At 32.0% G+C, this 12,980-nt stretch overlaps 1 protein-coding gene across 9 annotated transcripts in view; it reads left to right on the forward strand.

The window, feature by feature from the left end:
• LOC117179048 overlaps window positions 1–12,980 on the forward strand; it is a 67,336-nt gene that overhangs the window by 12,473 nt on the left and 41,883 nt on the right. For 2 of the 9 annotated variants that reach the window (XM_033370671.1, XM_033370676.1), the window contains exons 1-2: window positions 5,356–5,631; window positions 8,608–9,184. The exons of 1 other annotated variant lie outside the window; for it this stretch is intronic. In XM_033370671.1, coding sequence (XP_033226562.1) covers window positions 9,004–9,184 — 181 coding nt within the window. In that variant the 5' untranslated portion in view covers window positions 5,356–5,631; window positions 8,608–9,003. Of the gene's footprint in view, window positions 1–5,355; window positions 5,632–8,607; window positions 9,185–12,980 lie in introns of those variants that run through there. 6 more of the 9 variants (XM_033370672.1, XM_033370674.1, XM_033370675.1 and 3 more) reach the window with 6 other exon arrangements.

Consider the following 12,980-nt stretch of genomic DNA (forward strand, 5'->3'; position numbering starts at 1 on the left):
AAATTCTAATTGGTCGAACACCCACCGTATTCACCAGATTTAGCCCTCAGTGACTTTTTCTTATTTCCAAACTTGAAAAAATGGCTCGGTGGACAGAGATTTCCAGACGACGAAGACGTCATTACCTCTGTAAGTGCTTATTTTGAGGAACTTCCGAAAACGCACTTTTCTGAAGGATTAAAAAAACTTGAAAAGCGATTGACCAAGTGTACAGAGCTCCAAGGAGATTATGTTGAAAAATATAAAAAAATTTACCCAAAAAAAATTGTTTTTATACTTCATTCTAAGGACTTATTGAACAACCCTCGTATTAACTTACAGTAGCCAATCTTTCGTCTGGTATCGCGAAAAGGAATTTCCCTGAAATCCGTGTAATGCATTTGGAGGTCAAGTTTGTTGTTTTTATCGCGTTTCTTGATATTTCAATATAGTTATCGCCTACAATCGTAACAAATGTAAATTATTATCACTGCATCATAAACTCCATTTAATATTAACATTCGCGCACATTTTAAGTGGTAAAAAGCGATTAATTGTCCTAAGTAAATCTCAACTGTCATTGCTCCCGATTAGACCGTCGCCATTTTATTTCGCTGCTCCCATAACGCACCGGCGCTCTTCCGATAATTGCTTCAGACACCTATTCTTAATATTCCTATTATAGCTATACTTATTCGCTGTTTGACTATACGATATCCCTGGTATATGGAAAATGGTCAAGGATATTCATTTTCGCTGATCCAGGGATCTTTCTAAATTCCTTCGTTCGTTTTCAGCTAAATGTTTAGCTATAATAAGGAATAATATCCCTATCACAGCTCAATTTTTTTTTACCGTGTAGTATAACAGCTTTGAATGATGAAAATTTATATATGTTATATATATAGCTTCTAATCAATATTATAAACAAAATGGAAAATAAACGATAATTTAGGCATTTTCACGCAAAATTTCCGTTCCCTTCCATTTAATTATTGTAAACAAATTCTATAAACAAAGCAAATCTGCCTCAGAATACGATATCGGAGATGCTAATTGACTACATAATATTTTTTACACTAAAAAATTATATTTTTATAAACAAATTTTATGAACAAAAGCCCCAAAGGAACGCTTATTCGTCGAAATTTTTTCTCTATAAGTACTGTTGGAAGCCTGTGAATAATGATATTTAATCAGGAATCTTAGCTCATAATTAAATTTACAATTGTTATTAAGAATTTATTTTTTTTAACGAAAATGTAAATGCTTTTTACTCGATTAAGTATTTTTTTCACTCTAAATTTTTTAATAATACCTCAGCACTGATAATATAAGAAAATGGTTTAGGAAACATTTAACAATTATTAATGTGAGTGAAAAATATGATTAAAAAACGACATAAATTAACATAACTTGAAAAAAGATGAAAATTTATTTTAAATTTGATGTGCGTATGCTAGATTAGAATGATAATTTTTATTAACAATTTGTTTTAAACATTATAGCCTTTATTTATTACAATTATTGTAAATTAATAGGTGTTGTATTGAAATTTCGTGTAATTAATTAATGTTTATAAACAGCAAAAAATTACTTTATAAAACTTTAATACGTACCCTTAATAAAAAAATTTCCCATTGACAATTTGTTTTAAAATTGTAATTGTGGTAGCAATAATATCATACATTTTTTATTACGTAAATTCTTGATCAAAAAAATATTTGAACTATAGCTGTCAGGTAATTTTTTCAGAAGATTAATAGAAAAACGGATTTATTTTCACGAGAACATGTTAATTTCATTCACTTAGTAGTACATAAGTAGTTTAATCTTGAATTTAATTTTAACTGTTTCGAGAATTGTTTATTGCTTGTAATAATAATGATGATTGTTAAAAAAAAACAATTTAAAAGTTCACTTTAATTTATAACTAATTATTTGAGTTTAGTTGTGGTTCCAATTTTACATTAACTGATGCCAAAATGTAAATTGAGTTTTTAATTATAATTATAAATAATAAAATTTAAACAGTTCTTTCCACTAAAATATTGTCCTATTCCAGTGTCTAAGATTCTAAATTAATTCTGTATTGCTGCGAAACTCTTTAATAGTGAAGTAATATTCACGTGATTATTATTTAATAAGGCCTAATAATGCGAAATGGGGATTACTCCGTACGGAGGTTTGACTAGTATGAATGCCTCCTCCACAGAAAATCGCTGATCCTCGAAAGTACACAAAAATCGATGTTCAATTGAGTTACGACAATTTGAGCCACACAGATTAATTCTGAGAACCTAGGGGAAATTCATCGTTTTGAGACTGTTTTTTCTCATTCAGTGCAACGAGAAGTGTTGTCTTCAAACTATCAGGTACCTGTCAACATGATTTTGTCGGGCGTTATTTGGGTGAAACAGATATTGATAAGCAGGTTAGTTATAATAATAACTACATAACTTTTATTTTCCTCCTATTTACCAGTGAGTATTAGTGTCTTGAAATAAAAATTGTACTTGGCGTAGTATAATTTCCAAATCTTAAGACATTCAAACCACCTAAGCCGGGATGTAAAAACTAACAAGTCGTGACCGTCTGCACCGAAATTGATGCCTGGGCGTTCGAACAAATTTACTGTAGATTTTCTGCATTCAACAAAGTGAAGTTAGCTTGTGGTTGAAGTGAAAATACGTAATTTCATATGCAGACGGTCATGACTTTTTCTATACATCCCGCCTTTATTTTAAATGTCGACGGCCATGACTAACCGAAGATTTGCAAGTTACATCAGGAAGTTATAATTTTATTCTAAGTGACTAGTACGCACTGTTAAATGGAAGAAAGTTGAAAATTAGGTGGGTGACAGCGCGGTTTAGCACTCCAAAACTCTCCAAATGAGACAAAATTCAGTCTCAAAGGAATACGTCTCACGTTCATAGGAATAAATATAAGACTGAAACTTCTCATTGTGAGACCAATGAAATTTGAGTTGCAACAATTTTAACTCCAGCGTTTTTCTATGTCGGCTTGACCGGAAAACGAAATTTTTATCCCGAATAACCTGCTGATGCCTCTTATCGTAAAAATGTTTCTGAGGTTTCACATACCGGAAAAAACGTCTTGTGACACAATTCGTACAGTTTATTTAAAAAAATTGTCTCCATCACCCGTAATAAATAAGAAAATTATGTAAATTTGTTACCAATATTTGTAAATAACTGTTTTTTACAAATCTGGGAAAAAATATCTTTTAGCCAAAAATAATTCCTTGACATTACCAGGGTCAGACGCCCTGATTTCATACACCCAGAAAAAGATTTGCTTGAATAAACAAAATTTTTGTTGAATCTACCTTATTCATATGGAAAACAAAATATTTTGTTGATCCAAGACAATTAATTGGTTATACGAGTAGCTACATCTTGATGGTTAAATCATATCTTTTGGCTGATCCAAGCAAATATTTTGCTTTTTCCTTCAAAATATTTTAGTTAATTCAAACAAATGTTTGTGTTGTTATAAGGAAAGTTTTTCGTTGATTTACGAATGACCAAAATTTGTTGTTCATGTAACCATAAAAGACCTATTATAATTTACATTCCCAATGAGAAATGCCTGCATTGAGCCGTAACTTACATCTGGCGCAGTACTGAGCCAGTGGTCTTGCCAACGTCCAGCCAAATCTTGGCGGACCAGTAGCGCAGTACTAAGTGATTTGGCCATGCCAACGTCTAGCCAAACCTTGGCGAACGAGTACTGGAGTAGTACTGGGGGTATTGCAGTTCAATTACTGTACCGATACTGGCAAAAATCATAGATAAAAAAGCAAATATAAACATATATACTAGCGTCGGAAATTGTCATCACGATTGGCGCGAGCACTATTAAAAATCACTGCTGACTTTGAACCACGATAACTTATGATAGCTTATGAAATTCCACGTCGAACGGTGCTTAATCAATATATTTTTGACATTTTGAAGAGCAGCAGAACGTGAGAAGTTTTTTCAAGAAATTCCAGATTTTCTCAAATTTCGTACCTCGACTTCAACTCTTCGCATGACCTAGAAAAATTGTTGCAAAGATCTGAAAATTATATGACATACAGCCTAAAATATTATATTTAGTTTAAGCCGAAAAACGTAAAAAAAACTGCATTTTTACGATTAAAAATGTTCAATCGTATCTGAGTTGATTTTTAGTCAACGATCAGCCACCGTCAGTTTTGTTAGAATCGTAATAAGTGTATAGAAATTCATACGCAAAATAAAGCTAATCTATCCTTTAAATGATATTATAGTTCACACATCTTAAGCAGGCCTCTTCTTGTTATAAATTTAAACGAGCGTCGGCTTAATTCTGTTTAATCTTCATGTCTAGTACTGCGCCACTACTGTCTGCCAGTACTTCCCGCCAGCACTGGTGCAGTACGGAAAGCCAGTACCGAACATAGTTATCATCCCAAGGTCCTTCCAGCACCGCGCCAGTACTGGCGGTCAGTATTGCGCCGACGCTGTCAGTGCTAGCGCAGTACTGCGCCAGTAGTCAATTTCCAATTGGGGTTACCATGAAATTGTGTCATCTTGTGCGAATTATTTAGTAGTTTTTTAATCAGTTATTTAACTACTAAATACCATAAGACGAGCATATTCCATATGGCACGGCATTTGCAATACACGTTGTGCAGAATTTATTGTTTATTTTATTTAAAGATCGTTTTGTTTTCCGAGTCACTTGTTTTGATAAGAATCACCGAAATTGAATGTCATCTTGAATTTGATTACTCGGTCGCAAGTGCGTATGCGTCTGTCGCTTTTAAGATGCTTTTAACAAAATATTTGGTGTGAATCAACCAAATTTGTTGCTTCATTCGAGTAAAATACTTTCCTAAATTATTTGGTAGATTTAACCAACAAATTTTGTTGAATCAGTAAAATATTTTCTAAAATCAACAAAACGATTCAATCCAAAACTTTGCTTGATTATGAAGAAAACAAAGTTAATATATGGAACAGAAAGTTTGTTCATTTAACTAAAATGTTTTCTGAAATTAACCAAATGCGGTCAACAACATGAATTGTTCAATGAAAACATTTTTGTGTCTATAACGATTTTATATATGAAATTGTTCTATAGAGAAATTTGATAAACAAAATATCTTTGAAAGCCCAACTTTTTGGAATAGTAATCATATTCATAGAGTCATACAGATGAATCTTTTTCTCATCTAGCTGGACCAACACGCAGGAGCGAATTCAATGAAGCTGCGAGTACAGTTCTCTGACTTTATTCTGGCCTCAGAGGGCTGTACGCATTTATTAATAGAGATTAAACTCCGCGTCGTGTAGTGTCGTGTGCAAAGGCTCTCCCGCGCAGACTTTACGAGAGATACCAGTCTTCTTGCTTCTTGCTTCAAGAGTACTTCCTGAGCCCTCAGAACTAAATTTTCTAAACGTGCTTGTAAACAAAACGATTATTTCAATCAATCGCTGATGTTCAATCAATTATCGGTAATCATCGATCAGTAATTCCAGTCGGTTTGGAACAAAACTTTTATGTATAGACAATCATTAATTAAACAACAGTGAATCGTAATGTGATTTGTGGTAGTGATTCTAGTTCTCTCTTGGATTATAAAAACAATGTGAATATGTAGGTCAAAGGCTTTAGATTTTATTTTCCTTTACTTCTATATTTTGTAACTTAAATTAAAATGTAAAATAATTGGCTCTATATAGTCTGTCTCTATGTATATGAAGGGCGAGGCTCGCCGTAGGATATCCACAAATATTTTTTTCAACCGTTCTTCTTTATAATTTAAATTCTTTTAATTTCCCATTTTTTCTAGTAAGGCCAATTTTTAATTTCTCATAGCTTGTTACAGATTTGATAGCAAAAAATGAATATGTTTAGCTAGGAGGTTCTGCTAGTGAATCAGAAATTTAAAAAAAGAGACGCTTTCTCTAGGAAATAGAAAATTAAGGACCTGTTGATTGGACGCTGGTCGAATCGAGTGATAATTTGGCAGAGTGTAATTTTCGATTATGAAGAGGTCGAATGAGTCGCCCCCGTTCTCGATTAACCACTCGGTACAATTGGTTCGCCAGTTCGGTGCAATTTAAACACTTGGATGCGCCGACTGACGTAACTGCTATTATTACAGAGCATTAGGCTGCAGTACAATCGAGACGCCCTTCAATATAACTCATTATTGTTTATCTGTATCGACTCTAATTAGCTAATTAATTAATCGCTTTCCCCGAAACACGGCGGCGGATCGCCCAATTTCCGGTCGGGGTTCAAGTCCTCTTTTTGTAAGTTTCAGAACAAAGTTGCATAAAGATCTCTCAGGTTTTCAAATTTATTGTCCCGCCCTCTGACGTAATGGCACCACGAATGATTGATCAAACTGATACAATGGTATACAATGCATGATTCATTGGCTATATAAGTTTTAATGTTTCGGTATTTTAAATTCTAACTTAAATTACCGTGGCCGTTTTAATCGAAGAAAAAAATCCCGCTTTGCAAAAAATTTTCAAGGTCATTGACATTAAAAAATCAAACTTTTTTAATTTAAACATTTTAAATTAAAGCTTTAACAAAGTTTATTCCAACAATCAATAATTTAACATATAAGTATAAAATGGAAGCTTTCAAAATTTTAATGGTACAGTTTTAAATTAAATTCCGTTAAATTGCAAACATTTTTCATTTGAATTTTTATAAATTGAACTCTTCAAATGTATTTCTAGTTACAGTGGCCACCCTGAATCATTATGAAGGATGTTCACTATGCGTAGAGTCCGCTTAAAAATTAAGTAATTTTTAAAATGATCCAAAAAAACAAGAAAAAACAGTGTAATTTGTTTTCTAAAGAGATAATGAGGCTTATCTTAACTTTTAATTAAAATAAAGGCCTTGGGTACTTGTACAGAAATTACAGTACGCGTAGATACTCCCTGTAATCACATTTTTTTGTTACAATTTTAATCTAGTATCTAAAAAAAATTCTAACGGATGCCTGAGGTTTCTTTTTCAAAATTCGTGACAATTGACAGTGAGTCTATTTTGTCGATTTAAAAAATAATTATCAGTCATTAAAAACTTTTGATCAATTTTTAGATTGACTATACGTAGAGTGCAACCTTAACTTGAATTTGAATCCTTATTGAAAATTATTGGTATGAATTTAAATATTTTCAATTTTTTAAATTTATATTTTAGGATTTGGATGCTAGAATTGAGGCGAGAAATGAAGGATTTGTTGTGCTATTCGGAAACACTGAATCTAATCGATAAATATGATGACACTTTCTTTGATAAGATGTGATCGGATGTTTGTTTATCGTTGAGTCAGGGTAGCAGAAATGAAAGAAGATGGTACGATTTTAGAAGTAAAAGTAAGGAATGAATGAGATTCAATATTGGATAATACACGCTATCGTGGAAATGCAATTCTACTTTATTAAATATTTAAAGAAGTAAATTTAATTTAAACTTTCAAATCTTAAGGATAAAATTTTTCATATTTTGAAACATTTTAAAGTTAAAATTTAACAATTTCAAAGTTATCAAAACGGTAATTCTGTACTAAACAAAAGTGCAAAACACATAAATATTCTAAAGCTTCTTTCATAGCAAGAAAATTCTAAAGGGTTCCAAATAAAAAAAAAATACAAATTTTAGAGGAATAAAATAATAAAGCTCCTTGATTTCTATGTATTCCAAGTGCAGCTTTTCGAAATATAAAATGCGTAGAAAGTTTGTAAAGGTCTTAAACCTCAGAAGACTTTTATTCGTCTTAAATTAGGATCAAGTTTTTAGGTTCTAAAAATATGATTTTTGTTAAATAACAAAATCTTTAGATTTTGTTTGAAAAAGCATATATACGTTTTTCAAATTTCGGAAAATTTCTCCTATTTCATTTAAATTAAAAATTTTCTGTAATTCAATAAAACTAAAATTCTGTATCCTTTGGAATTTGGCACCAGGAAAATTTAAATCTTCCTAATCTCAAGCGAGTAACAATTCTCGATTCATCAGTTTATATCGTCTAAAATTTTCTTTAATTGTTCTCTAAATTTTTCCCATATTAAAATGGTATTAGTAACGGACACGCTAATTAGCATAATCGAAAATTTAATGTTATGAGTATATTTCATTAAAATTTAATTTTCGATTGCTTAAATAACTTTTTTTAAAATAATTTGTTTAATAGGGGAGGGTGTAGTAGAAGGGAGTGGAAGCAGGAGAAGGGGCGATAAGATAGGACCGGATAGAATAGGACAAAATAAGATACGATAGAAAGGAGTGTCCAAAGAGGGGGAAGGGAGAGAGGAATTCAGGATCAAACTACTAAATTTAATAAATGTTGAAAGTAAAATAAAAATATAAAAGTTAAACACTTTAGATATTATATTAAATAGGCTATAGGAAATCCTTTTTTGTGAGCGCATGTCGCGCCTACATTAAACTAATTTTTTCTAACGGGGTTCCTGTCATACAATATAAATGAATCACCTGTAGAAAAACAACTCTGAAAACAGAACTAAATAATTGCAACCTGAGCAGAAATTCAAACTCTTGAAAAAAGCTGATTCCAGCCTTTTCTTTCTGATTCACCAGCAGGCAGAAATCCTAAACCCCCATGAAGCTACAGTATATTATAGTCATAGTGTAACTCAAGAACTCTTCACTGCTGATGTAATTAGGTTCTCTGTTTAAACATTATATTGTCTTATGACTTTAATTGAGTGACGTCAGTGCAATCATCCATACTGCCAATATCCACATGAAATGCAGAAGCTCCATCTTCAGCCATGAGGAGGATGGACGAGCCGTTTGAAACTCGTCTCAGTGTGTTTTGAATTTTGACATTCAAACTACAAAGTGTGTAGTTAAGTGATACAGGGGATAGGAGTTTTAAAAGAGAATAGGGAAAAATTGAGCATCAAGAGAGACGAGCATAGTGCAGCAACTATGCTCTAGTAGTGGAGAACGCTTTTAGTGGATGACTTTCAAATGATGCTAGTGCTTCTACTGTGCGTCATTATGAAGATAGCAGAGTTCTCTGTGGGGCGAGTTAGTCCCCCTTTACCAGCTCCAAGTCGACCGCCGCAGCCATGTTGCAACAAGCGAAAGCGACGCGATCGCCGACAAAACCGGAAGTCCAGTGATAAATGCAGATGCTGTTTTCAAAAACGTAAGATACATCTTTGTAGAAGCTGTTTTGAACAATGCAAATGAAAATAAATCTCTTTAGAGTCTGCAAGACATTAGTTTTTATTCATGTACAGAAGAATTTAAACAAAAATTATCTTGGTTACTCTGAAAATTAAAAAAAATTAAATAATGAAAAAATCGAAAAAGCTTTAAAAAACGTACACAGCATCATTTTTCTACACGAGGCCAGCTAGAGTTCTTTGAGGAAAACTGCCACTAAACAAATATGTTAGAATTTTTTTGGCTTTTTATAAATTACTTTTTTCGGAGCTTTTAGAATGATCAAAAACAAATAGAAATTTTCAAAAAATGCCTACATCGAGTGAAGAATCAGTTGCGAGTAGTGGAATATGTTAAGTGATCATTAATATATTACGTAATACATTTTTCTTTTGTTTCAATAAAGACGAGAATATATTTGCCGTTAAAAACGGGCACATAGAAAAAAATTAAACTAAAACGTGTGAAATACATAATACATCAACGATCCCGTGAGGAAATTTGTTTAAAGAGTCAATATACAGTGAAACTCTTCCATAGCGCCCACTTTGGGGCTGACGGTGGGTGGGAACTAATTCATTATAGCCCGCTCCGCTTTTGTTTATTCACGCCTGAGTGCTCGCCTGAGTGACAACCGCAGATCCCGTGCACCTCACGCAGCTCCTGTTAGACCTTTATGCGGCGCGGCGTCAATTCTCGGAAGGGCTATAGAAGGGAGAGCTATTGAAGAGTTTCACTGTATTACATTGACAGATATATTATTATTAAAAAGGATAAGGCTCATTAAAAAACTCCCGATTTCAAAATGATCATAGTTTCGAAACCCCTGAAGGTGACCAAACAAGAAACAGAACAAAACTTCCTGTTAATTTCCAGGCTTTCCCTGCTTATCAAACCTTCAAAATTTCCATATGAAAAAAAATTGCGCAAATCACGTACTAAGGAGCCATCGAAGTTGAACAACTTTCTTTTTAGATCTTCAAACAGAAAAATTGTTCAAAATTGAAGAATTTTATATTCAGGGCAATCAAAATTCATAAGACCGAAAATTGTAAAATTATGACTTTCAATTAAAAACTGCACAAAATTTAAAAATTAGAAAATTTCCAATTTTCAAAATTGCAACCTTATTTTATTCGATTTTGAATGCCATGAATGTATGTATAATAGTTTAAGTATACATACATATTTTGAAGAATCTAAAATCTTGAACTGTTATATACGTTAATACAGTTAAAATGGTCAAACTTATTAAGTATGTCAAACTGAAATTATTGAGATTTTATTGTATTGAATTTAAAATTATTTAACTATGAAGAATTTCTATTAGAAATTGGACCATAAGGTTTACATTCGCATTCTAGTAAAAAGCATTTATTTAGAATTGTGCATTTTTATTCATTTATATTTCTATTTCCATTCATTTTTAATTAAAGAACTTGAATTTTAAATAACAACTTTGAATAAAATTGTTCAATACTTTTAATTCTAAATTCTTCTATTTTTTAATTTACTCAATATATTTGAAAAAATCTTTCAAAATCTTGAAAATTCCTTCCTTCCAATATTCAACAAAATTCCTTCCTTAAACCAAATTTTTCAGCTATTAAAGTTTTCCATTTGAAACTGGCCAATTTTGGCTGAATTTACAAGAGTGTTAAATTATCTAATTTATCAAGTTTCAACCTAAAATTAGTCAATTTTGAACCTTATGAATTACAAATTACTTAACTCTGAAGACTTTGACTTCTAAATTATACAATATTGAGAAATTTTGAACTAAAAAGTGTATATTTTAATCTAAAAGTATTGAATGTTATATTTTCTAAAAGCGAGAAGGTTACTCGCTATTATATCAGGCTTGAATTAAGCATTTAAAAATGTAAATTTTCATATTATTAACGTTCCGAATGAAATAATGAAAATTTGTCCAACTCAAGCCCTCTCTCTAGCCTTAAAATTAAACGATTTTACTATTAGACTTTAAAATTGAACAATTTAAAACTAGAAGTGCTTCAATCCGTATATTTTCCAGTGCGACAGCAGTAGCTAAGTAGTGATTCTCGACTTATCGACATCTCGAACGTTAAGCACGGATAGGCGCGGTTAGCGCTTGGATGGGCGACCGTTCGGGATTTTCAGTTAGTCGTGTTTAACTATAACATAATATGTCACTGACATTTCACGAGTTTTTTTCCCTGTTATTTCCCGGTTTTCTGGTACAGTGGCTATCCTGAAAATCTGAATAAAATTTCTCTAATTTTCTCCTATTTGAATGAACGTTTACCCAGTACCCACATGAATTCCAAAGGTCTTGCTTGAGTAAACGCGCGAAATGAATGTCCCAGGCCAATTCATATCTTTCGAGCCCTTCTGCGAAGACTTTGCTATTCCTGGCAAAGTCGTTAATTATAAAAAGTGAACAAGATGTGTCAAAGCCATCTGGAATTTAAATAAAGTATTTTAGTAGTAGGCGCCACGCATGATGACACATTTAACTTGACATCAAGAACATTAGTTGTTGCGCCATTGTCTGCAGCGTATGAACATTGCAAAAAAGAGCTTAAAACAATCATATAGGTATTTCAATTTATTTATAAAACGATTTCTAGAAGAGGAATCACGTGAGAAATAAGAAAATGTATTAAAGACTTTACAAATAAATATTCATCTTTTGCTGCAAGAAATTGCTCTCTTTTTAATATTGATCCTTCAACTGTTTTATGATAATTGCTTGTTAACTGGATCATAGATAATATTTTTGCCCGGAAAAAAATTATCACACGTTTTCCACTTTCCATCGTAATTCAGATATAAATATCTGAAATATCGGTTTTCAATTCCTATGCCAATGAATTAAACCAATTAAATAAATTATAGATAATAACAGGGATCAAGGCGGTTTTTTAGTACAGTCTACTTTCTGAATAGTGCCGCACATGGGCCGGGGTAAATTTATAACTTGTCTCTTTGATTGAAAATTCTTTTTTTCTTAATGAAAATTAATAGTTTTATCTAAAAATTAAACTATTCCATTTTTTTCTTCAACAATAATCTCTATGTAGAAATTTCATTTTTTTTAATTATGCAACTATTTGCTTAAAGTTGTTGTTTTTTGGGTTGAAATCCCAGATCATCCAACTCTCGGATTCTGTCCTCTTGAACTGTAGGCCGACCCAGTTTTTCAGTGTGTAGGGCGAGAGACAGTTGCGACTCTCGCCTCGGAAGGGCTGCAGTGCGCGAGTATTCAGTATTCAGTTGATTGTATTCGTCGAAGATTTATCATTTTAGTTGTAATGCATCTCTTTGGTGGAAATTTAACTATTTTCTTGACAGTTATTCTTTGTTTGTATAAATGATATCTTTTTTACTTAAAAATATAACTGTTTGTTTCACACTTAATCTTCTTGGTTTGAAGATTAAACTATTTGATTGAAAACTCTTCTCTTTCTTTGGTTGAATTCAACTATTTTTTTGTTTTTATTTAAAATCAATTATAATCTTTATTAGTTAAAAATTCGTTGTCTTTTTTGTTGAAAATTAATTCTTTTAACTGAAAATTTAGTTATTTAATTTTTTGTTTAAAAATAATTTCTTTGTAGAAATATTTAATCTTTTTGGGTTAAATGCAACTATCCTATAGTCCTATAGTTGAAAGTTGATTGCAGCTTCCCATAGAGCAGGGCTCACCAAAAGGCAGCCATTGGCTGCATTGGCTGCCAGTGGCAGTCAAAAGACTAGGTCAAACTGGCCCTAACAAATCTTGTCGTTCGACT

Source organism: Belonocnema kinseyi, chromosome 8 (assembly GCF_010883055.1).
Source record: "Belonocnema kinseyi isolate 2016_QV_RU_SX_M_011 chromosome 8, B_treatae_v1, whole genome shotgun sequence".
Classification (NCBI taxonomy): Eukaryota; Metazoa; Arthropoda; class Insecta; order Hymenoptera; family Cynipidae; genus Belonocnema; species Belonocnema kinseyi.